This window comes from Seriola lalandi, unplaced genomic scaffold (genome assembly GCF_002814215.2).
Source record: "Seriola lalandi dorsalis isolate HSWRI2012SDOR001 ecotype SW California unplaced genomic scaffold, Sedor1 jcf7180002054246, whole genome shotgun sequence".
NCBI classification, from domain to species: Eukaryota; Metazoa; Chordata; class Actinopteri; order Carangiformes; family Carangidae; genus Seriola; species Seriola lalandi.
In genome coordinates, this window is record NW_019524799.1 from 240,550 (window position 1) to 267,442 (window position 26,893).

Consider the following 26,893-nt stretch of genomic DNA (forward strand, 5'->3'; position numbering starts at 1 on the left):
TGACCATCTGTTATCAAGTGACCAGAGTTTGGTGGTTAGGTCACATGATGACACCTGAGCCAGATCCACTCCCAGGAGCAAGCCATGGGACATGTTTGAACGCTTCAGAAAATGCAGGCTGGTGAACCTTAAGTTTAGACTATTACATCACAGACACATGTTTCTAATGTCAAGAATAAATGTGATAGAACACAATTGCTGAAAATCTGTACAGCATACGACACCTTCTGTCTTCAGACCCTTGAATATCAGCATATCTAAGATACAGGTATGTTCACATACAACATGGGGAAAAAATGAGTTCAGCTGCTGTAAGCCATGTCTGCTGCAAGTAGAAGAGTTAAATGCCACTTAAAGCTTTTTCTATGAGCCACAATAGCGAAAATAGAAAAAAGGGAGAAGAAAAGAGCACTCCGTCTGGGCAGATCGAGCCATTGGCCTCTCTCACTGCACATCTTTTGTGTTTCTGAGAGAATGGTTCGCTGCCTTTTCACAATAAAAACCATTGGGGAAAAAAAACCCACATAATTTTCTTCAGGCAGCACTGTCCTCCATTGCTTGCTGCTACATGAACAGCTTCACAAAAAAGCTGGAAATTCGCATTTTGGTCGCCTGTTGTGTATGAATTGCATTTCTCCTTGTACATAAACATACAGATTTTTTTTTTTTTTTTATTATTCTTTCATCCAAAAGGGGGCAGAGAGAACAAGGAAGAACAGAAAGGCTGTGACAGAGTAATGATTTAATTGATAGGTAAGGAGAAAAGAAAGTAAAGGCTGCGATTTCACATCTTCAGCTTTTCTCCAAATCACTGAGCCCAAACTATGACAAACAGTAGCAGGACAAAAAGTATGTAGGGGAGAGATTGTAATAGTATTTCAAAATAAAACACAGATGAATGTGAGGGTTCATGACAGAGTCCACCCCAATCTGACATGTTTTTCTTTGTCATGTTGATGATTAAGTGAAAAAATGGCTCCCTGGATACAGAGAGGTAAAAGAAAAAAAAAGCCCCCTCACCCCTCCTATAAATGACCCCCAGTCTGAAAGACATGTGTTTGTAGTTGTTTTGTGTCTCTTTGTGGTCATTTAGTGTTTTTTGACTGAGGTATATTACTTTCAAATAAGAAATATTAACAGTCACTTCATACAGGTGCTCTGTTCCCATAGGCCTGTTCGGTTAACAGTAAAGGAAAGATTGTGATTACACCTCATAACAAAGCAAACAGTAATAGTTGGTCTGTGGTCAGACACAGACTCTTGGGTGAAGGTCAGATTAATAGGTCACATTATACTCTCATCCACCACCTCGACCGCCACACCCTCATTTTCTCGTTTTTTGCCTCGCTACATAAAGGGAAAACTACTTCCTGCACTGACACTACAAATGTTCAGTGGAAGTGAACTATTTAAACTAGTTCAGGAATTTCCAAACTCAACATCATTCCTGGAGACAGTGAAGCGTTGGGTAGTTGGACCCTGCATACAGATAAACATCCACATATGAAGACTTCAGTTACCTTATAATATGCACAACATCAGTCGTAATGTTTGGTAACTTATTTCAGAATTGATATAAAGAACATCTCTCTCTTTTATCCCTCTGTTTCTTTCTGTCATTTGTTCTTTCTCCCTGAGAAAAGTGACTTAAATTTAAGATGACAGGACAAGGTGAGTGATGGGAGAAGAGGCTCTAAGTGACTTAAGAGTAAGAACTCCAAGAAAAAAAAAACAGAAAAGAGAGAGTAACACAAGCCTGGAGTGAGAGTTGTAAGAAATGTCTTTGAAGGAGGGAGTCTGGGGCTTTGAAAATGAAAGGAAAAGTGTAAAGACAGCGAGTGAAAGAGACAAAGAGAAAGAGAGGACAGTGGTTGAAGGGTTAAGGACGAAGTTGGAGTCTATGTGACAGTATCAAAGCCACAGGAGCAGCAGAGAAAAGCTGTTAACGGGAGCTCACCGTGCCTTAATCGATTGTGAACAGTGCTGCAGAGCACAGCCAATCACAAGAGCTCCTAGAGACTTCTCTGGGTTAGAGCACTTACACGCTGTCTGCCGCCCGATCAGGGAGACGACACAGGGAGAGGAGAGTGAAAGAGACAGAAAGAGAAAGAGGAAAAAAAAACAAAGAGATGAGGGGGGAGGATGGTGTTAGTCAGGGAGAGGGAAAAGTGGGACTTCAAGATTTTGGTTTCGCTTTTCATCTTTGTGACCTTGAAAGCTCTTGTTAGGGGATGTATGTTGGAGGGAATATGCATCAAGTGTCCTTTCTTTCCTCTCTCTGTCCATTTGTCTGTCTTTCTCTTTGCCTGACAAGCTTTCAGCTGTCTTTCTTTAACTTCACATGGGCCTTTTTCTAGATGACAATATGTTATTCGCATGACCTTTAAAGGCATGTCATATGGCATCAAAGGGAGATTTGAACATTGTAACACCACATGACATTTTGGAGTTTCTGGAAAGGACAAATCTCTCTGACATGAAACTTCTGGAAAATCTTGCTCTTGCAGAATATATATATAATTTTTTTTTTTTTTTTAAAGCCCCAAGATATGTCATGAATACAACATCCTCACTCATCACAAAGAAAATATCCCAATAAAATAATCTTCTGACACAAAACCAATGAAAATGTAAATAGACGCAGCAAAGCAGCTTAAATGATCTAGTTCTGTCATCTTCATTGATTTGTTTGATCTTGCTGTTCCGGGTTTTGACACTGTAACCACCTCATTAGTTGGAACAACTCACAAAGCATCCACTAAACTCAACAATCCACAGAGTGATGTGACTTGAGACAGAATTAACTGACTAAACCTATAACGTCTCTTTGTGACGACTCTGGGTATAATTTTCATACAGCTTTAAGTCTTCAGTCTAATTAACTTTTGCTTGCTGCAATTGGAAATTTGTAAATTAGTTTAGTTTCATAACAGCTAAAAAAAATGACTCAGTAAATTGGCACTTTCTGTTTATTTTGGTTGTGTTACAGGGAGATCTGATGCCCTGACTGTGAAGTGAAACATTGAATGAGGATGTAGTAAAGGCTGTTCTCCTTCTTGAAAACCATGAGTTTGCACTAATATTTATGGCTGTAATCCTTCATTCAATATGTTGTCAATACAATTTATTCAGAATAAATGTATTTTCAAAGGTATTTCCAGGTTAAATATAACAGAATAATGGAGTAACATCAAGTTAATATAACAGAATCATCTGATCAAAGTTTGAATTACTGCTGACTTTTGCAGCACTAAAAATAGCTTTACCTGCGGACATTTCACAGGAAGTTAAAAGTTCAGAAAATAAATTGGGTCCAATCTACTGTGTCTATCCAATCTATTTAATAACATTTTTAAATGTAACTGTGCCTCTATGGAAAGAACTGAAATTTAAAAGAAACGGTTTCTTCCCTTTGTTCTTGTTACAAGCATAACTGCTGTATTTGATTTGCTTGATGGAAATTATGTAATTCTATTTTTCTTACTTGTTAAATTAAATCCAGGTTGGACCAATAAAATTGTGTCTCACATTCCAACTAAGGAAAATTTCACAAATTGATCATTGAGAGATGATTGATAGATTGATTTTTCTTGCTCTAGGATCAGCTTGACAGGTGAATACAGTTGTATCATCAGCATAGAGGATTATATTTTGGGAAGAAGATCTCAAACTCACATGTGCACAAATGAAACTACTTGTAAACTGTGACCCTGGCAAAATTTTTATGCAAATTGTTATATTATAGTAAAAGATATATGCATGTTTACTGTAAATTACGCAAGAGTTTTCAATTGAAAAAAAAAAATTTTAGATTACAGTGCAAATATTTTTTGTCAGGAACGTGCCATGTCTCATAGATTGATAAACACATTTTTTAAGCTTCTTTGATCTTGCACATTTTATATTTAATATAATTTTTCATTTTATAAGACCCCATATAGTCTGGGACAGAGATAAAGACACAACGCAAACACCACCACTGGTCATAATGGGGTAAACATGGGCTTAAACAATGAAGTGACAATGAAGTGAACCATAACAGTAGGGTTAGGGTTAGTACATTAGCACCATGCAAGAAGTATTAGCAGCAGCTTTCTATCAAAGCCATTAAGACCAAGACTTAAAATAAACAAAACTTTTTTGTTCCTACTTGTTCATGGGGATCATTTTACAAATCACGAGTTGTTACAGTTGTATAATGTCAGAGGGAGCTTTGTGAAGTCTGAGAAAATAATCCTTGCGAAGTCATCAGGGTTACCTCAGGGCTTGAAGACAAAAAACTTGCCATTTCTAGTGTTTGCTTCATGGGAAATGTAGTATCCAGTTTCTTTCGAGTTTTGCATGTAGCTTCTACAGTTTTGAATTTGATCTTTAATGAGCCCCCCAATTTTATGGAAGAGCAATATAAAATTACTGAAGTACCTGTTTAACAAATGTGCTAAGACTTGTGTGTTCACCAGGAAGGGAAGGTCTAACTAAGACTAAGCTAAAAGGATGCTACTGGTTGCACGATGGGAAATGTGTCAACCACTGTTTTGGTCACTGTAAATATATGCTGCTTCACTGACTCACACCAATTGAAGCCTGTATAACTAACAAATTCAAGAATGTGCTACTTGTTCTGATGCTATCTCCCAGCAGCTCACAGTTTGGAGTTTACCCCTGTTACCCCTGTTTAACTTTTCTCCTCACAACTTTTCATGCTCAATAAGAAGAAAAAGTGATGCACTGTGTTTGGAAACAAAGACGACATTATTCTACCATTGTACCATATCCCAGTGTCAAAATATCGCACTACTAAGTCTAAAAACTGCTGCATTTCTCCTACACTGCTCATAGTTTGTGATCAATTCATTCATTCGTCAGTTTGGAAACATGACATTGCATCTTTTGTTTGGATGAAGGACGATTTTGTTGGGCAGACGGCTGATGTGACCTTAAACGTACTATGAAGTAAAGCTGGACTTGTAGTTCTACCTTAATGGGTTATGACGCAGCTACACAGTACCTGATGTGTGCCTCCTCAAAATGTAACCGCACCCCGAGGATACGGTCGTCACAGGGACACCACGTGTTAATCGCAAGGACTGCGATTGGTCAGAAGAAAAGCTCAATTGTCTGCTCCTTTTCAGTGACAAACATTTAGCAAAGACATTTCCAATCCAAACCTTCTGCTCGTAATGATAACCACTCTCTGTCGCACATTTCATTCTCTGTGATAGAGGGACTGTAACAATGTAAACACAGCAGTTGTCTAATCAGTAATGAGAGAAGGCACTGATCATGTACAAGACAGACATTTAGTGTTGTAGTTCTGTCAATGGGTGAAATCTGGCACTGAACAAATAAACCCATCTTAAAAATCACAGTACATTTGTCTATGCTGGTTCCCCAATTACCAATTCACAGTCCTAAAAGCGGTCCTCGTACCAATTTAAAATATCCAGTGCATCAAGATCACTACTGAAGTAGATTTTTTTTCAGGAGAAGACCATCCTCTACCTGTTTTCAAACTCTGCCATTTACATGCCACACGTACACTAAAATATCAGGTTTCACACACAAAACCTGTGCTGCTATTCTGAGGTGAGAAATCCCATTATTCTTGCTTGACTGGTTTCACCTGTTAGTGAATAATTTGTTCGCTGTAATCATCAGTAGGAAAGAGAAGATGGGTTGCCAGATTGAGACATCAGGCTCTGTGTTGATAACAAAAAAGAGCATTCAGGGAGGACTCCACCAAAGAATATCACAGGAGGAGGAGGAGGGAAGAAAATTCTCCACTACATTCATCTTAGGTGGTTTAATTTTAATTTGGTGGTGTGGTGGTTACACTGTAGGATGCCAGTGTCTACATAAACCTGTTATTCAGTTACTCAACTGACTCTACAGCTACACCTACACAAGTGCTGTGCTGCCAACTGGTATGAGTTTGTTCAATTCAGCCACACTCCCCTTCTAGGCTGATTTCCCACATTAAGCATAAAGTATGACTCAAATCCAACCTCAGTGCAAATCTTTTCTTGAATTAAAATGCACGAAACAAGGCAAAATGGAGCCTCCTCAGTTTAATTCCACCCTCCAACCAACATGGAAAGTTCACACGGAGTTTGTTACATCAGCTGCCATGAGGGGATCCTGAGTTTGTGGAGAGCTTCAGCAGAATAAATAATAATAGTCATAGGTTGGCCCAAACAATTTTCAAGTGCAAGCTGAGTGATGGTCAAGGGCAAATAGTCAATATCCAGTGCCACCCCTTTACATGTCTGTTGTCTTGGAAACAGGTGTAGAGATAGAGGATTTGGTGGTGGCTGAGGAACCCAGGAGCCAGCGTTTAGAAACGCCTAGAACAACAGCTACAGCGCTCTGAATGCCACCCTGTGGAGCCACACTTCTCCACTGAAGTACTGAAAGCTGCAATTCAGGCAAACTGAGGTAGAAGAGCATGAAAAACGGCAGAGACCCCCTGATGTTATAATCCTAATCTTCAGTATAATTCATGAAACATAAATGTGGAACTCACAAAACTGGAGAAGTAAACTGTCTGAAAAAGAACAGGGGAAAAAAAATTGACATTTCACACACACACATCCTGCAGTTAATGTTTCTTTAACAAAGCATGTCTTGGAATTTAAGACTTAATAAACCAGAAAACAAATAAAATGAATGTTGAATGAATGAACTTTTTTAACATCAGTTCTTATGAAAGAGAAATTCTGGCACTCTGCAGCCTCATATATAACCTATATAGTATATAAGCCCACCCATCACACTCCAATTTTATCCCCAATGGAAGAGGCGCAGCATTCAGTAGAAAAAAATTCTCATGACCTCGCCCAGAAATACTGCAAGAAAGCAGGCATCTTGGTGTAGAGTTTGTCACAGTGTGTCTCAGCAGAAACCCTATTCACTACTGCCCCCTGCTGTGAACATGAGTGGTAATGTTTCCCATAGTGTCAACACTTTGGATGGGGAACTTGGATATCCTAGAATTGTAGAGGTCATGATATTTAGACCAAGTAATGCAAAGGTAAAGGTAAGATTACTTGTGTATTACCTGTGTGAAAAGTATTTAAAACTACAAAGGTAATTCATTTGATCATGTATGGGCACTGTGAGAGGTTAAATATGGCGTCCTGACTGTCAGTTTGAATGCTCCTTGACAAACAACCCTTCTCCAAAACAGTTATATTCTCCATTTGTGATGATTGACTTAACAAGGACACTGAAGTTGAGGAAAGCATATTTGAATGTGATAATCTCAGGAACTATATAATTCTCGACTTTCTCACAAATAAATGAAAAGAATAAAAGGAGAGTATACTGAATCAAAAATCAAGCCTAAGCTGAAAGAGCTCAAAAATATAGTCAAAGAAAAAGGTATTCAGTGTGAGTAATTATTTGTAATTTGATTTGGCAATGCTTTATTTTATGTGTCTGCTATTTCCTCATAATTTCTTGAAGGTTTCCAGGAAAGAACCATATATCATGGTACTAATTATAGGAAAAATAGAGACAATGTTATTTTAGTTAGTTTAATTAGTTGTGTTGAGTTTATAATTGACTTCCAGATGAATTTCCATTCAAGAAATTCCTCAAATTAAAGTCCAGTTAACAATTACTGCTCATTTATGTATTACTGGAAACTTGCTGTATTATACATTTGCAGACATGTTTCACATTTTGCATCATCAGCTCATGTGCTACAGGGCAGAATAAAAGTCTAAGAAATAACTGAAGGTGTACCAACTCATCACTCTCTATATTTTACGAATAACTAGTAATAAAATTTCATGATTTTTTTCCAGGACACTACAAGATTATTTGGAGATAAATTTACAGAACCGTAAAATAAAGTGTCACCTTTGATTTTTAGAAAATACCAAAAGTGACTGTTGGATGTTTTACCATGAAATTTGGTTCAGACAGTCACATCGCCCTCAGGATGAATTCACTTTTTATCGAGCATCACCATCAGGTCAAAATGTCAATTTGTCCAATATTTTGGTTTATGACCTAATACCTGTGAAAACTATTCCCATCGATACTTTGTATTTAATGCTAATATTAGAAAACGTTGGCATTGTCACTGATGTTAGCATTTAGCTCAAAGCACCGCTATGCCTAAGCAGGCTACAGCCCAACAGAGCTGCTGGCATAACTGTGCATTAGAGTTGTTATTGTATATTTTATGTATATTATTATGTTCTATGTTCAAGTCTGAGTGTCTTCTGTGTTTCACCTTGCTTCAAGACTAATTTCTCCTTGGGGACAATCAAGTCAAAGATTAAAGTACGTCACAGTGATAACACAACAGAACATGCAAACAAACTAATCATTTTTTGCAATGCTGAGTCAACTGTGTTATCATCAGTGTGCCCAAGAAAGTAGTTATGATGGAAGAAAACACTCCTGCAGCAGCCTTTGTTTTTAAGTGAAGCATGGTTTATGTAATGTAGATCTCCCTTTGTCTATCCAAGCTGACATCAAGGACATCCTCTGATCTCTGTGGTTTAAGCAAGGAGCTGGCATTGTCAGTTTCATAACTCATGACCCGTAGTGACAGACACACATGTCAGCACTTCTGCAAACAGATCTGCCTCCAATACCGCCTACAACATCTGTCTTTACTCCCATTCCCTCTCTCACATCCTACTCTCCTACCGCTCACACTGTAGCTCATAAAAGCACAAAAAAGAGCAGACGAGACATGTCAAATGGCTTTTTTTTCATTTCGATCTCATTCTGTGTCATGTTTCTTCACATCTTACGTCCTCTCCTCTCAAACACACAATGACCCCACTCCTATTCTCCAGCCACAGCTGATTAATTGAGGGCAGGGAGATGCAGATACGGCGGGACAGATCAGACCCTTGATACTTTGCGGCATGCCGTAGTGCTGGTGTTGCTGAACTACGGAGGCAAGATAGCCGGTGGGCATGACTTGGATGGGGACCTTTCAAATCCAATCGCATCGAGTTGGTCCCCATCCAGGCCCGACCACGCTATCAGAGCAGATAACGTGCTCTAGTAAAGGTTACGACTCACCATGACATTTCTGTTGAGACCCAGTAATCTCTGATTCCTGCGGACTAATCTTGAATTCATATAAGTGCATGTTTGTGTGCGTTTCCCTGCTGGGTGAGTGTGTGCATGGGCTCTGTACTCTGTTGTTTGTAATAAAAGGTTATGGAATAAAGAGAAACAGTAGGTAAATCAAAATAAGAGGAACAGACAGTCGATTAAGATAGTGAAATAGGAGTCACGAATCCCATTAAATCACTTTCTGCTGTTGTGTATGTTAGGTTCGCTGAGATCAAGAAACCACAGCACTTTCCAGAGGCAGAAAATGACTGTTTCCCCACTTTGTTGACCTCATTCATACACCTGCAGCATAAAGAAGTGAAATCATCTATGAAACTAACAGCTGTTTTTCTTTTTCGTCGCACAGACAAGTTGCTTTCTTTAAGACAGATTTCCTTGAAAATGTCGGAACTGAGCCTTAATAAAAATGCGTGTTGAGTTTTCAAACCTGGAGTCAGAAACATGATAAGAAGACAATCATTTCAGTAAATTATAAATCTGAAAAAAAAGATTATGGTGTCTAGAGAGGTAAGTTTGTTCTTTTTTTCAGCTTTATCTGGGCTCTTTCAACTTTAATTTCACTCACACAGAAATATCAAAACATCAATTTTCTCACCGTCTCTGACCTCTGTGCGTTCACAAGCATGTGTGCTGTCCTTGCATACACACTGCAGTGAAACAAGTATGAGAATTTGGTGAAACAGTTACGATATTTAACATGTTTATATTTTAATTTAATATACGGCGCCTGTACAACAAGGTTGCCCTTGAAACACCAAAAGTGTGTGGACACGATGGAGCTGAGGTCAGACCTCTGTACAGGTCACTTACACCAATCTCTAAAAAATATTTGTTTATGGACCTGGTGACCTGGAAAGGGTAAAAGACCTTCTACAAAGTCGGAAAATTACCACTCTGAAATTGTGACTCATACCACAATCGCAACACCTGCCAAAATAATTGCTCTATGATATTTTTTGAATATCTTTCAGCCCTACCTGTAGCTTATACAGGATTTACACTGACATGCTACAGTCTATGATCACAACCTGATGGACAATATCAACACCTGTAGATATATATTCTATCATACAGGATTTATACCACATGATAGCAACAGTATCAACATATTAGCTTACAGTGTGTAACTGAATGGCATAGGCAAGCTCCACCACACAAACACACACACACACACACACACACACAGGCATCAATTCATACTGCTCTGCTTAGGTAGACCCACAAAAAATAAAATAATGTATGCAACCTGTATCAAACAGTATTTCCACCATATCAACCATCGTGGTATAGAGACACAATGATACAATAGTTAAATGTTTTCCAAAGCCAACCAATGTCAACTACTTCTCATTGTATGAACACAACAGCTTGGACTCGAGAACATAGGATATTCCATGTGTGTGAATGTTAATATGAGATAAAGTTAAAGAAAATGCCTGCACTCACAGCTAAATAATCTTACTGTTTAATATGGTATTCCCCCAAGTTAAATAACAAGACTATTTAACTGTTAGTGCCGACATTTTCTACTTGTTGAGTCAACTACGACCGTGCATACAGTGTGATGCACGCTGCCACTGTTTTCTTGGTATAAGAGGAAGCCTACCTCATGTGACGGGCTTCTTTCTGGCCTTTCTCCTCCAAAACTCCTCCACTACATCATTAAAGTCCGGGTTTCTGACGAGTTCAGACACAGCACTGCCAGTGTTGATAAACAGTTCAAGCCTGGTTGCCTCATCCTTGTTTCAGTTCATTTTTAATTCTCGTGAAGTGGGCAAACAAGTAGAGAGTAATAAATCGTGGGGCTGCTAAACCGATGACCTCCTCATCCCACTAAGCTGGAGATGGGGAGAAAAAAGTCGAGATAAATAGTTTTTGTTCGAATTTCAGTTTCACTTTCTCGTTGCTGCTTCGCCCCTCAGACCTTTGTTTTCCATGATGTTTTCTTTAGCCACCGCTAATTTCCCATGGTCACGACCTGACCTCTGACATCACTCGTCATCACCATCAGACACAGTCAGTAAACAGATCAAAGTAGTTTTTTTATTTGCAAATAAAGTAATCTGTATTAATTATTTCGTATTTCAACATACACACACTCAATTAATTAATTTGATTTGATTTAAAAAAAAAAAAAAAAAAAATGAGGCCGCAGTTGGTGAGAGTTTGCAAGGCCCTCTAGAGGTCGGAGGCCCCCGGGCACCGGCCCTGTCGCCCTGTGGATAATCAACACTGGGTTGCTTATATAGTAATTAGTAGCCTTACATGGTGTTATAGACACACTGAAGATTTGAAAACAAAATTTCAAGGACCTTAAATTAAACTGGGTCAAACCATGAAAAAAGCTTCAGACCAAAAGCAGTATGTGGACTCTTGGTCATAGGTAAGGCAATATATGTTTATTTGTAAAGCACATTTCAAACACAAGGGCAATTCAAAGTGACAAAGGGAGCGCAGAACATAAACATTTTTGATGACCTGTATTTAAAAATGGTCAAAGTCTAATATCATCAGGAAGTTTATTCCAGCTCTGTACTGCACAGTAACTAAATGCTGCTTCTCCACGTTTTGTTTGCACTTCGGGAACAGTTACCAGCCCTCTACCCGATGACCTGAGATGTTGAGAGTGTTCATATGTAAAACGACAGTCAGAGATATATTTCGGTCCTAGGCCATTAAGACGTTTATGGACAAGCAACAGGACTTTAAACTCTGTTCTCTGATATACTTCAAGCCAGTGAAGTGAGCCTTATAACTGGTGTGATGTGTTAACTTTTCTTGGTCTTTTTTTTATTTTTTATTGTGACATGGCTGTTAAACACTCGAAGACCGTACAAAAATTTCTCACTTGGCTCTTTTTCAGAGACAGAAAGTCAAGATGAGAACTTCCCTCTTTTGTACCTGAGACAGTTATGTCAGTTTTGTATTCACGTAGCTGGAGAAAGTTCAGACACATCCAGTCTTTTATTTGCACAGAGTCCATGGGACTGTTGGTGACAAAGCGAGGTAAATTTGGGTGTCATCTGCATAATTATGATAGCTGATGTTATTATAGATAGGGTGTATGTGACGGTCATCATGTAAGTGCCAGCTGAATATTAACCAAATCACTTCACTCAATAGATCAAGTCAACTTCAAAAACCATAAGACAAACACTGTTGTTGATACAATCTAAGATTGTTAGTGGTGACAAGACCCACTCTCTACTTCTAAAACACCACGCTCATCACTCCTGACATTCAAATTTTGTCAAAAAAAACATTATTGGTATTCAGTGTTAGATTGAATCTGGTATCCAATCAGCAATTTCCCTGCTGAGGTGACCAGTGTGACACTCCTTTGTGCCACAGCAGTCTCCACTCTCATAACAAAAGCATTTTTCTGCAGAGATCCACTTCATTACCCAGACTAATATGGAGCAAAATGTTTATTCAAATGAGCCAAGATCAAATCCTATAAAATGAATGAGAAAAATGCTGAAATGGATTATATGCTTACAGAAAAAAAATCATATTTGAATTAATTACAAAGTGAAAAGGCGTTGGGGTTGAAAAAAAATGCTTATTCTCTTTCCATTTCCTTAGTTATTTTCTCATTAGCTTGCATTTATTTATTCTCATCATCCGTCACTGTCCAATGTCATCAATGTGTGTCTATGAAAACAGAGGGTAATTTCATTTTATCAGGATCAACATGACAACGACAAGCATTGTGAGCAATTGATTGGCCGTTATTTGGGGGACATGGCACATTGTGAGCTTTTGATTGGCCACTACAGGAGGAAAGACTTTCTATTAGTGATTGATTGGGCAGTGTAATTTTCCACCTGAATGGCTCCCAGGCGCTCACACACAGACAGGAGGCACCTTTGTATAGTAAGTGTGTGATTGTGAGTTTCCATTTGCTCTTAAATGTTATTCTCGGAGCTCTGATGGGGTCTTGCAGGGCGAGGGATTGGGGCTGAGCACAGTAGCTGCCCATCGCAGGATAAGTCACATGTGACAGTCTGTCAGGTCACCTCTCATCAGGAGGCATACAGCAGAGAACAACACACATACACATTACACTTCACACACAGACGCAAAAGACACATGATATTTTTTTTCTTTTCTTTTTTCTGTACGCTACATACAATCTTTTTTTTTTACGCTAATTTATGTCCAAACACGCTGATCACCTTCAGCTCGTCGGCATCTAGCCGTTCGACACACTACTGCAAGATGTGGTCCGGTAGTGATTCTGCTAGTTGATAAGCAGCATCGAAGTAGAGAGATATCTGAGCTCCATCTCCTAAGAAATAGGACACCCTGACCTCTCCCATAATCTGCCTTTTTGCCTTTTCATTTCATGTGTCCAATCCACTGCTCTGATTTAATTTACTTACATATGAGATAAAAGGTGTTTCATGGACCATGTTCCATCAGTTCAGTTTTTACAGTCTGTTCACTCACAGTCAGTTGCTTTTAGTTTGAAATAGTGCCATGTTATTCCAGTTCATACAAAAAGTGCTGTTCACCATTTGCCAAGTGCATATGAACGATGATGTAGATCTGGTCTTGTACTTGTTATGATGAAGGAGCTGCTTTCCGAAAAGGGATAGTTATGCATTCTGGGACAAATAGTAGAAATGGGGAAACAGCTAGCCTGGTTCTGTCCTCAATAAAATCCCCCTACAAGCACCTTTAAAGTGTACTAATCAATGCCTAAATCTTGTTTGTTTAAACTGGAAAAAACCGCAGTGACTCCTGGAAATCACTACTACATGTCAAGAAGTAGTCCGGCATCGTTTTGTTTCTTTTTAAAGCATAACCGTAATCACCCTATAACCTTAACAAGATGTTTTTTATCGTAACCATGCTGACAAAGCTGTCCTAAACTTAATGGAGCTATTTGTAAGTTTTGCTTTTGCTACTTAGCCAGCGTTAGCAGCCGTTTACTTATTCGTTTTGCCAAGAACTTCAGGCATCGTTTACAATACAGCAGGTTACAATACACAAATTCTTCAGGGTAGACAGTGATTCGGTATTGGCCTGACTGGCGTTAGCTGCTTAGCATGTTAACTTCAGTAGAAGAGACAGCTCTTGACAATTAATAAAATGAACTTCCGTGCTGAACTTGCAACATTTCTTCTAGACCGGCGAGTAAAGAGCTGTTAATGCTAACGCTGGCTATGAAGCAACAGCAAAATAGCACCTTTGCACTAATTTTGACCCAAACCATGACCTTTCCCTAAACCAAGTTGTTTTTGTGCATAATTCTAAACAGACCTAAAACACAGCATTGTCACATCATGATAAAACTGAATCTATCTCTTTTTAAAGGAACTGCATTTAATTGCCCAATTAATGCATACCAACACGGCTTTGGGGCCAAATACGCACATAAATCATGTAAACAAGTGTGCATCAGATCTTTAAGAAACCTGATCTGAGAGTCGACTCCTCTGAAGGACACAGACGCAGAGCGTGACAAAACAGTTATTAAACCAAGAGCGAGCGAGGCGATCTCTAGACAGAGCAGCAGGGAAAGAGGAGACGTGACCATGCAGGGGTGACAGAGCGAGACACCAAAATGAAGAAATGCAGAGATGAAAGGATAGAAAAATAGAGGGCCTGCCAGACCTGACAGGGTAGAGGAAAAAGAGAGGACCACTCAAAATGCGATAAACAGATCAAAATGGCTTCTTTTCATGTACAGTCAGTTATGACACTGAAAGGCAATTCTCAAATTTGTGATGTCATTAAAAAAGTCTCCTCTTAGTGGATGAAATTGACTGTTATACCAAATAATGCTGCATTTGAGGTTGCACTATGTCAAGTGTGAGTTTTTCTTTTGAATATTCGTGGCACACAGGTGGAAATTTCAACTATAATGCTGCATTTTGAATACAATGATTTTTATATTGTTTCTAAAATAACTAATGATCCTCAGCCCATTAAAAGCAGCACATCATTAATATTATTCATTTTCTTTATTTGGACAGAGAGAGTGGATTTTAAGCTGCCAGGGTGAAGAAAATAATAATAATAATGAACAGAGAACCAGCATCAACTGTCAATCATTTTAAGAGTGCTGTTATGTTTTTCCTGCCATTATCAAGTAACTACAGGTAAATACAGTGTTTCAGGATTAAATTTCATCCTTGGTCTTTGAAAAACCAATTGAGCAGTTTGTCTTGTCCAGAAAAACCAGCACAATCAACTCTAAAGACTAAAATTATTTATTTTTAAAAAGCACAGGCTGCAGATATTTCTCCACAGCTTAAAAAAAAAGCCTCTATCTCTGCTCCTCATTTCCTCACAATCCAGCCAGTGATGATAAAGCCGGAAGCAGGAAACAGTGAGGTCCTGTGGGATTCTGTTCCTCCAGCCCGCTGAGCCTCGGGGGACAGAGGAGGGAAATTACAATCAACAACACCAGTTTGAAGCAGCGGTGGCTATCAGATAAGACAACATTGTGCATGCCACTCATAAATCAATCGAACGTCACCCTATGCTCTCTTTGGTTCTGTGTCACAGTGGGTTTAATTCATTGTGGGAACTTGAGTTGAGGTATAAAGTTATCACAGTCTGACATACTGAGTCAAATATGTTTTTTCCTCTACAGTTATTTGACTCTTTCTGTGATAACACCCAGGGCTCTGACCTTGATGTCTTTTGCCTTTCTTCTCGTTAGTTGTCCCACAACACCTCCTGCTGGTCATAAACCTACAAACTAAATTTCAAAATTCAAGCCTCAGCATGGCCTGTGTTCCCTCTGGACAGTGGTGGAAGAAGTATTCAAATCCTTTACTTTAGTAAAAGTAGCAATTTACACCATACAAATACATACAATGCAGAATGGCCTCTTAATAGAGCTTGTTTCCAAAAAATATCATATTATTGGGTTATTATTACTGATGTAAACAGCTTTCTAATGTATTTAATCAATGTGGAGACACATGTAACTGCTTTATACCTTTGGCTGCTTTAAACTCTCACAATAAATCATATTTTACTGGCTGATAATATGGTAATTTAAAGTTTAGTATGAATGTCAACTAAATGTAATACAAAATATGTCCTATATTATAAATATTAAGTAGTGCCATGAAATGTTAATACTCCACTACAAGTACCATTTTACTTAACTATGTGCACTTAGTTATTTTCCACCACTGTCTGTCTCAGACTTAGCATAAAAACAATTTTTTTAACCAAATTGCACTGATGTCACCATTATATTTCAGACTACCTATCTTCACAATGAAATGTATAATAATCAAATGAGAAAGCTATAAAAAATTCAAAAAAATTCGGAGGAAATTTCAAAATAATTCTCACATACACCTATAAAAATGGAACGAAATGAAAAGATTCATCAAGCCCTGGAAATATTGCTGCTTTAAATGTCGAAAGTCAAAAGGTTTCCTTGTGAGGTAATTAAAAGTTAAAAGTAAATCTATTTCCCCTCTAATGGACTCACACACAATCTCAAAGCCGACTGCTTTGAGAGAATCAGGGTTATTGCGATGTGTAGTTTTGTAATGGACATGGAATATTTCCTCATTACCAATTCTTGCAGCTTATTTCCGCTCGTCAAACTCTGCAAATACATCATTCAGCACAGAGAAGCTCAAACGTCCAAGTGAAGTAACAATAAGCAAAAATGATTGAGTGGATGGGACTTTTTGGGTGGATTTGATCAGTTGCATATTTTATTATTATCATTAAACAAATCATTCTTCGTTTATTATAAGACATGTTCACTTCTACATAAAAATCATTCTGCATACATTAGAAACTTGGGATTTATTTTTAAAACCTGGATCATTATATCTCCTATATAAGCAAAGGAAAATTACAAAAGCAATTAATTAAGAAAACAAATTAGTCATAGATTGGGAAAATCATTTTCACAGGAGACCACATGCACTCATGCAAAGGTCTACCTCTGGTCCAAACAACCCTCATTCTATCATTGCCGTGGTTCATTTTTGGATTTTTTTTTTTTTTTTTTTTTTACAGACTTTCCTACCATTTATTCAACCAAAACTGTTACTGGATCACCTCCTTAAAGGAAAGTCTATTATCCCTGAACTGGCTCGGAGCAGTTCTCACCACCCCACCCTGGGAAACATTTGCACTGAAACTCAGACTTCATGAATGTTGTCTCGTGTGCACTCATCTGTCCCAAAACTCTGTAGTTCTTCCCCCCATCTGGGGACACCACCTTCCACACAGCAGGGTCGAGATGGAGGTAGGCCGATGACTTCAAGTCCCTCCTCTGACATCTTCCCTTAGAGGAACACACACTCTGGCTGCACATAGTGGCCGCTGATGTTACATTCACCAGGTAAGGACCCAGGAAGTCATCGATGTAGGATTTGACAGCGTTGCATGTTGCCTGAGAGCAGAAAAGAGAAAGGAGACTGATGCTTCAAAGAACTGCTAATAAAAGCTTTAACACAGCTTTACATAACGGACACCTTTGTCTGAGTGACAAAAAAGACTTAATGGGCTAATATGCTCAGGTGTAATATGGTGATGCCCTACCAAAAAACAGACCTATATCCCAGCAGGTGAGATGTCATGTGACTTAGATCCCAGCACACTGAGCCTAATTAAACATGCTTTTAGTGGTCTGAACAAATTAGCCATCTGTAGAAAAGCCCCCTCTCAGCAGTTGATCTGTACATCAGCACTTTATCAAAATCATACTGTGAGAGACTCACAGTATGATTTTGACATTGCACTCTTGAGGGAGTAATTGTTTGAGGATAATTCTGGTGATATTTTATATTATTATTATTATTATTATTATTATTATTATTATTAATATTATTGTTATTATATGAAAAGACCACAACCAACACTTGATTCTAGTAACAAGTATTGTCTGGTTAGCCAAGCACAGCTTATTCCTCTGTGCCATGTCTCCAGTGTTGTCCAAAGACTGTTTAAAACACATGAACACCATGAACATGTACTGTACTTTATTTTGACTCAATCAAACATACACCATCCTGCTGTCGTAAATACTCATAACAGGAGCAGTGGTGTTTTAACCTGCAGCTCAAACAAATGCCATTATTTACTCCCGTTTGAGTAATTGCTAAAAAACACGGTCTCCAGCTGTTTAGAGAATTACTGAGCCTTTCTTTTTTTTAAAGGAAACCGTATATTTGTGATCTGTTATTAGAGGTGTGTGTATTTAGTAGTATAATATGAGCTTTGGGCAGAGATCGAGTTGAGATGAGGTTTTGGTCTTTTCATGGGATTTGTTGACAATATAAAACAGCTTACACACCTTACACACAGTGAGGTGCAGGACAGTGTGAGTTTCAGTTCAAGTCCATCAAAATGATTCTTATTCTTTTCCAGTATGGCATGTTTTATTCACTTAAATGTTTTCAGCTATCTTGATTTCATAACGGTGGTGTCTTGAGTTTATTTTTTCTTCTAGTCAGTTATGAGTCAGTGGTGGTGACTTATAAAATCACCATGGATAATAAGTAAGTAAAATAACATCATCATCGTCTTTTTAGAACAATTTTAGAACAAAGAGAAATATAAGTGACCATAAACACTAAACATTCAACATTACAACTCTTGCAATATTTCATCTTAAACTTTCAAGGCTCACATCTCGATTTATACTATGAAACAGCAAATTCTGCATTCTCTCCCACCGAATTTTTCAAACAAATTTTCTAAAACCACAGTAAATTCAATATTCAGTCTCTGAACTCTATACTCTATAAGTATAAATAACTCTAACTAACTAATTTCTAAATCAATCTGTAGTTGACCTCAACACACCCTTCCTTTAAAGTTCATGTTCTCAAACATATGTTACCCTGGTAATGGCCAGAGAGCTGAAAGTATTTGGTAAATAAGACCTGATGTACTAGAGATGAGTTGTGTGACCTGTTTTAACTCACATTCTAAAAAAAGAAAAAAACAAAACAATTTCATATGCGTCCGCTCTGATGGTTTCAATATTAGGACCAAAAAGGTGACGGTCAGAAAACCTGAGAGTAAACCAGTCAGTGTAAGCATGGTTTTTATGCAAAGTGACACATACTCGGTTAGTTATTGTACCTGAGATTCAGCGAAAGCGTGGTTGCCCCAGAGGACCACCCCAGCAGATCCTAAAGCAGCACTTTCCCCGATGGTGTAGACCAAGTGCTCCTGCAGGAGGTAAAAAAAAGAGGGGGGTAACAGAAGATACAAAAAATGACAGGTATCTTAAAACAGCATCAAGTTCAAACAACTGCTACTTGCCTGAGAGAGGAAATCTAATGTGTAGGTGTAGACGATGCGAGCGTAGGGGAAAACAGGTGGTGATGATGGAGTGACCTGAGCTCCCACTCTCATGGCCTCCAGGATGCGGTAGTGAGCGTAGAGGAGCACTTCTCTGCCGAGGCCTCGCTGCTCGAGGCTAAGGTAGATGTCAGGATACAGAGCAGAGGAGCTGTTCCACATCCAGAACAGCTCGTTGTTCCTCTTTATCTCCACAGGTGGACACTTCCCTGTGTATTGTGTGCTTTTGTCATAATAGTTGTAGCAGCTGGGAAAACCATAGTAACCCCACAACCCATTGGGTCTTTTCTCCTGCCCCAGTTTCAGTGTTTCCTCCATGAAGTTCCTCCCTGCTTCCTCAAACTTCACCCTGGCTTCAGCGTTTATCTTTGCAGGGCTCCAGTCCGGATGCCTGGACCTCACTAGTGCTCTTGATGCCTCCCAGTACACCTCCTTACTATCCCAGTTTCTCTCCCATATAGGTCTCCAGCTCTCCCAGTCTATCACAGCAAGGCCCTGGAAATCCCTGTCAGGGATATATTTGCGGATATCTTCAGCGGCAACTCTGAGGTGCTCATCAAGACTGGCGTTCTGCGGGACTCCGCCATTAATGGCCTCTCCTTGGCTGTATCTAGGATACAAACCGAGCTTTTCATCATAAAAGATGGTTATGTTTTCCCCCATGAAGATTTGGTTTTGGTTCTGGACGATGTTGAAGGTCCCCAAGTTGAGGTCCACACCATACCGAGAGAGGCAGCTGGCAGTGGGGGCGTTCCACACAGTGAGGAAAGGCACCTGGGAGAAAGATGATGTTCCCACCTCCAGCCCTGAAACAAGGCTGATCAGATTTAAGAACAACAGGGCTTCGGGACAAAAGGAACCCATGTCTGCAAAAAAGAGAAAGACAGCAATACAAACATTTTAGGACATGGATAGTGAAATAACATTTTTTTAAAAGTTGTGAAGCAACCGGAGTCTCGATGATCAAAATACAAAGCGAATAAGGTCTCTTTTCATTTTCAGAATCTAGATTAAATTCCAAGAATTTCAGCTTTTGACTAAACATGTTCTTTTGTTTGCCTATTAATCTTGTGTGGTTTTCCACAGGTTGCAGTGTAGCTATATTGGAATAAAGTAATAAACTTAAAGTAATACAATAAAAGCTGAATGTATTAGACAAAGCTACAAACACTAACTTACCTAATGAAACACTGGACAAGGATATTGGTATGTACTTGGTTTGACTTGACTGTAGGCCTGGATGTGTAATCAGCAGTCTTATGATCTGAGTGACATGCAGGAAAAGGGGCAGTAACAAAACCAGAACTGCTCACAGGTTTCCCAGCAACCAATCAGAAGAGACATGCAAATCATTTCATGGGACAGACAGATTTAAAGTCACAGGCACTTTTAAACCTCACCCCATCATTATCCTTAACAGTTTTCATTTTGTTTCAATAAAACATGTAAATATAATTAAAGATAAATAGTTTATTAAGGAGGCGTGGAAAGACTACAAGGTTCTACCCTTAATGGCTGTCAAAAAAAGCCATAATGAACTCTTCCACCTCCAAATTTAAATGTATGCTTGCTCAACTCTTAAAAGTAGTAGAAAATAACTCTTGGCTTAACAGCACCCTACAATTACATGGGGAGGGGGGTATGAGGCTCCAGCCTGCAAAATGTCCCTCCCTGACGACTGGCTGGCTTGGCCTCCCCTCTGTGACCAATTGTGACATGTATTTTCCCTGTAGCTTAATTTCTATTGACTGCAACCAACAAAACTATACCTGTATTATCTGAAAACCACATTTAAAACTTTACTGTATCCTCTAACGCTGAAAATATGACACACAAACCATCATCCTTCAGGTTATGTGTTCTGTAACTGGAAATTATAACTGAAGAGAACACAAGAGGTTCAACAAAGAGGTTTATTTACTTGGACAAAAACTCAAAATTTGAGAAAACAGCATGGAGACAGGGGTAATAATGTCAGTAAAACTGTGGAACATACAAAGTGTCAAAATTTGCTCTTTATATTGTGTGTACAATGTTTGTGCTTCTGAAGTCAAATAGCTGCAGACTGTAATTTTTGGCATAAATGGAGTAATGAATGCATTTTAAGAGAAAACTAGTAGTCATGTTTTGGACATAAAAACAATAAAATATCATATAAAACACCTAAAAATACATTCAAATAAATAGTAACACTTTTACTGCCTCCATAAAAAGATGATGAGAGGCCATGTTAAAAAAAGATCAGGCACTTCAAATATATTGTGCTATTACCAGATTTAAGTGCATCAATTCCACTTTCACCACACAGCGACTGACATACGTCAACTCATTCATCACATTTCCTCAAAAAAAACGTGCTCTCTATGAGAAACATGGAATTTGACACCTTGGGAAACAGTGACTGAGAGGAAACCGAGAGCAAAATGTAAACAAGGTCATTTCCAGGGAGCCCTCCGTTGTTTAAAAAAAAAAAAAAAAAGGATTAATAGTAATAAACAAATATAACTTTGCAAATTCCACAGTGTTTCTTATAAAATTTCACTTTGTGCCATCATCATTTTACAGCAACTCACTCCCAAAAACTCTCAACCTGTCATCTTGTATGCTCCTATACTTTGACATACAAAATGCAGCTGTGCCTACTGTATTCATGGTGTATTAGCAGAGGATCAGAGAGATAATCAGTAAGATCACACATTGCAGTGCTGATGCCATAGATTGAGTGGCCGTCCCTCTCTGGTGTAGAGGGTCCGTCTGATCGCAGCCCTCTCCCTGATAGCCGCTGTAGCACTGGCACTGAAAATCAGTTTGAAAACTCGTCGTCGCCGCTTCACCGGTGACTGTCAGCTTGCCTTCCACCCTGGTGATACTGTGGGATCCGGAGTTCAGATGCAAGTAAACATCACTGTCTGGATTTTTGCGCAGACAGCGGCCGTGAGAACCACACAAGGTCTTGCTGCATTGCTCTGCTGCCGTGGAGACGTTGAAGAGGTATTTACTCAGCGGACCCTGTAGATACGCAGCGAGGTCGGAACAGCTGTTCTGGAGAGGAGAAGAAAAATAGATAATCACTCATTCAACTAGGTCAACATTCACAGTCAAACTGTCCTTATCTTTTATTCAGACTTTCATGGATGTGAAGTTCAGGTAACTTTTGAAGTAGATTAAAGGAAACAGCATGAACCTTCTGTGTAATATCAACCCCTCTTCCATTTAAAGTATAATGTGGTTATGATGAACTTTACCAGTCTTGTTGATTAATCTTTCTCCATTCATTCTTATTACGTCTGATTGAGCAAAACACATGCAACTCTTATATATATTTGTTGACTCAGGACAAACTGAAAAAATAGAGGCTTGACGTGGTGTGCAACTCTTGACTGCTACTAAGTTTACATTCATAAATCAAAATAACTAATTACAGTTGTGAGGCACCTGCTCACATTCAGTGTAGGTGTGCTGGTTAATCCAAAATAAAGACAAAAAGGAATCACATTCATCAGAAAGGATGTTTAAAATGTACCACTACTCCTTCACTATAACACAAAGATCATATGGATGGAATATTTCCATATTCATATCATTGTTTTGTTTGAAATGACACTGATCAACCTCTTGGCAAACCAAATTATGGAATAAAGAGACGTTGCTCCAATAAATGTCTGTCTGTACATCTTGTGCTTTTTTTGCTCTTCCTATGAATATTAGTCCACTGAAGATTTCAAACAAAAGCAAATCAACCAAAATCATTTTCTCTCATTTCTGTCAGTTTAAGTGAATGCAAGATATAGACTGAAAACACCATACTGCAAAAACTGTTTTTTCACAACTGGGAACAACACAACTGTTCATGGCTGATTTCAAGATTTGTTTTACCGAAAATGAGATCCAAGTACCTATCAGCCTAAATGTGACACTCATGTGACTCAAGTCGCTATCTTTGAACTGGAGCCCTGAGGAATAACTGTTAGTTCTCAAATGACTGCACACATGACAGGAAAGAGCAGCAGGTCAAAGCTTACCAGATGATGACGTTTGTGGCCAAATTTGTGAGTTGTGTCTTGAGTGATTAATGTGTTTGTTTCATAATTAGGGTGTGGATGCTTACTTTGCTGCTTGCATAGCCTGCCTCTCCCCACAGGATGATTCCAGCTGCTCCCAAAGCCACACTCTCCCCGATGGTGGAGACAAGGTCAGTCTGTAAAAGATGATACAGCATTTAAACCCTATCGTATTTAACCTTTTACATTAGTAAAAATACAGGTCAAACTGAGGGAAAATACACTGTTAAGTATCACTTTACCAAGGTCAAAATGTTAATGGGTCATAAGCTACTGTATGTCAAATACATCACCAGCTCTTATCTGTTCATTCTCCCATAAGGAAACAGTCTATAGGGTGTTAGCGAGAATTTCAACTTGACCAACACCCATCCTGCCTTCTCCTCACAAATGAGAGGTATTGAGGTGTCCGTCTGCTACCAGAACAGGAAAGGACTGTGGCTGCCGATAAGGAAAAGCAGAGAGCTATAGCTCCATGCAGCATGCACTGATCAGAGAGAAAGAGAGATGGGAGTGTGTGGTAGTGCTGAATGTTAGAGCCACAGTGTGATTTAGAGTTAACAAAAAAGCCCATATCCCCTGCTTCAGAAATGTTTAGTATCATACATGACCGACAGTGCACAGGAACACATTAGTCATTTTAAAGTTCACAAGAACACTGTGTGGTTAAAAAAGAAAGAAAGAGAACCCAGATTCATGACCGGCAGAGTTTCTAAAGTTAGAGCGTCACCTCAGTCAGCTGTTCCATGGAGTTGGCGTAGGTGGGCCGGGTGTACACAAAGACAGGACGTGCCAACCCATCGCCTGATGATGCCAAACGCATCCCCTCCTTCACTCGGTTCCGGACGAACTGCCGTCCGGATGCCGAGGAGCGCAGCACAGTGCCCATGTAGATGGAGGGAAAGAGGGCCGTGCTCTCAGTCCACAACCATTTCAGCTGCTCATTGCGAGCCACCTCCACATCAGGACAGCGCCCTGTGTAGTTCTCCAGAGTGCGCCTGTAGTCGTGGTTGTAGCAGTCAGGGAACAGGTAGAACCCCCACAACTGGTTGGGCATCAGGTTCTTGGCTTGCTTGAGAGTCCCGAGCATGAACTTTCTAGCGGACATCTCAAACTCCTGCTGGGCTACTTTTCCCACCTGCTCTGGAGACCATGTTGGGTTCTTCTGGCGCACCAACTCACGAGAATGTCTGCGGTAAACATCTTTGTTTTCCCAGTTACGTATCCAGAGTGGGCGCCACTCCTCCCAGTCAATAACTGCCAGGCCCTTGGCCCCTGATTCACGTATATACTTCCGCACACTCTCCGGCATCTTCGCCAGGTGCTGTGAGAGGCTGGCCACCTGTGGCAGTCCCCCGTTCACTGGTGTTTCATCTTGCTCAAAGTAGGGGTACAAGCCCAGGCGGTCCTTATAGAAGATGGTGAGGTTTTGCTTGACAAAGGCCTCATTGGGTGAGGCCACGATCTGGAATTGGTCGAGCTGAAAATGAATGCCATGCCTTGGGGCACAGTCCTCAGTCGGGGCATTCCAAGCAAGGAGCAAAGGCTTTTGGGAATACAGCGGCCATCTTGTGGGTTTCAGTCCCAGAGCACAGAGGCAGTCCCACAGTAGAACAATCAGCAACAGCACCTTACAGTCACACAGAGTCCAGTGCAACATGTCTTCAGATGTGGATCAACAGAAAGGACCGTCACTCTCAGCTCTACAAGTCACAGAGGAGAGTGAAATTTTGTTTTTTTAGTTTATTTTTCATATTAACTGTCATTCCTCAGTACATTCGTTCATGAAGTCACCATTTCAAAAAGAAATAAAGAGTTTGTACAAATATGCTGATGTGTTCAGTGCAATTTTGTTATAGTTTTGTGCACTAAATGGAAACAACCAAACCTGCACTCACAGGGGTTGCACAGATAAATAATCACAACAAACCCTAGATGGATTTGATATTTTATTTATAGAAAGCGTCTTTTTATGTATGAGTGCAGAACACCTGAGGCTTTCCTTATATGTCTTCAGATGTGACTTGACCAAGGACTGTCACTCTGCTCTACAACAGAGATTGAAATGTAGTTGTTCTACTTAAGTAAAGGTAGAAATAAAAGCCCTGCATTCAAAACTTCACCTGAGTACTCAAAATAAAGTACTCACAATGCAGAATGACCCTTTTCAGAAAGATATTTATCATATGACTGGAGGATCATTATTGATGCATTCATTGTACATCAGTTTACTATTGCAGCTGGTCAAGCAGTATAATGTACTGCTGTGTAGCTTAATCCATATAAATACGTTTGGATAATTGTATTCACTAGTTGATTATATTTTGTGTTAATCATCTGAATAATTAGTAACTAATGCTGGCAAATAAATGTAGGAGTAAGAAGTACCATATTCAAAAGTATAAATTAACATAGAAAGGAAATACTCAGGTAAAGTATAGGTACCTAAAAATTGTATTGAAGTACAGTACTTGAATAATTGTACTTTATTACTATTTTCCAGTGGTTACCAGTAATAATCTAAATTCAAAGCTTAAATTACATTAACGTTTTGTTGTACTTAACTATCTGTATATAATCAATGCTACATGAATCATGAATTTCCCCTAGGGGATCAATAAAGTATGTATCTATTCCTCTATCTACAAACAACCTGGATAAACAATGACAAAAATGCACTTCGTTTTCGTCTTTATTTACTAAAAGCACCTTCCCATAGTTGTGAGTGTAGATTTCTAATGATCTTCAAGCTGTATGGGCTTCAACGTATAACCATTTCTGTTACATAAATCGACTTCAATTGCATTTTACTTTTGGACCGTTTTCTTTAGCAATGAATGAGCAAAACGACAAGTAAAAGCAAAGTTAATTCACACAAGCCTCCTCCCTGCAGCTGGACAAACTTACCTTTCCTGGCAGACTGAAGCATTCCCAAAAAGCAGAAGCCTGCTACTTTAAGCCGCGTTTTTTTTTTGTCGCCTCAAAACAAATTGGAAAAACTCAAAGTGAACATTGTCTTTGGAGTGAGAAAATGACGATAGAGATTTTGTTTTTTAACAAGGGCATGCGTTGCTTAGCGATATCTTTTAAACACGGCTCTCGGTCTTCCTTCCGTCAGTGAAGTGAAGAAACTGAAGTTACCCCCTGCGATGTTGTCAGTCGCCACTCGCCTACTCCGAGTGCCAAACCACTTTCAGGATGTTCCATTTACACTGCGAACACGGGGGGGGGAGGAGTGGCGAAGCAAACGGGAAATCTGAACACCTCCGTCCGCGTGTCTAATGTGGTACAGAAACGTCTTTCTTCAGCTCAAATCTACACTTAACTCCAGGTATCAGTTAAGTCAGTCTTGGCTTTGATTTTGTAATGTGTATGTGTGGGTTTTTTTTTTTTTAAGATACTCCCTTTGTTCCGGCACAGCT

The 26,893-nt window shown here is 39.3% G+C and overlaps 2 protein-coding genes across 2 annotated transcripts; both read right to left on the reverse strand.

The window, feature by feature from the left end:
• Positions 1–16,772: 16,772 nt before the first annotated feature.
• hyal1 (hyaluronidase 1) lies at positions 16,773–20,697 on the reverse strand. The gene is made up of 4 exons (XM_023404513.2): positions 20,590–20,697; positions 19,372–20,276; positions 19,189–19,278; positions 16,773–17,491 (listed from the first exon to the last, which is right to left on the reverse strand). The coding sequence occupies exons 2-4, from the start codon at positions 20,272–20,274 to the stop codon at positions 17,174–17,176; spliced, it is 1,311 nt and encodes a 436-aa protein (XP_023260281.1). The 5' UTR covers positions 20,275–20,276; positions 20,590–20,697; the 3' UTR covers positions 16,773–17,173.
• Positions 20,698–21,309: 612 nt separating this feature from the next.
• On the reverse strand, positions 21,310–26,797 carry hyal2a (hyaluronidase 2a). Its single transcript, XM_023404509.2, has 4 exons — positions 26,379–26,797; positions 24,202–25,174; positions 23,519–23,608; positions 21,310–22,452 (listed from the first exon to the last, which is right to left on the reverse strand). The coding sequence occupies exons 2-4, from the start codon at positions 25,129–25,131 to the stop codon at positions 22,069–22,071; spliced, it is 1,404 nt and encodes a 467-aa protein (XP_023260277.1). The 5' UTR covers positions 25,132–25,174; positions 26,379–26,797; the 3' UTR covers positions 21,310–22,068.
• Positions 26,798–26,893: the final 96 nt, after the last annotated feature.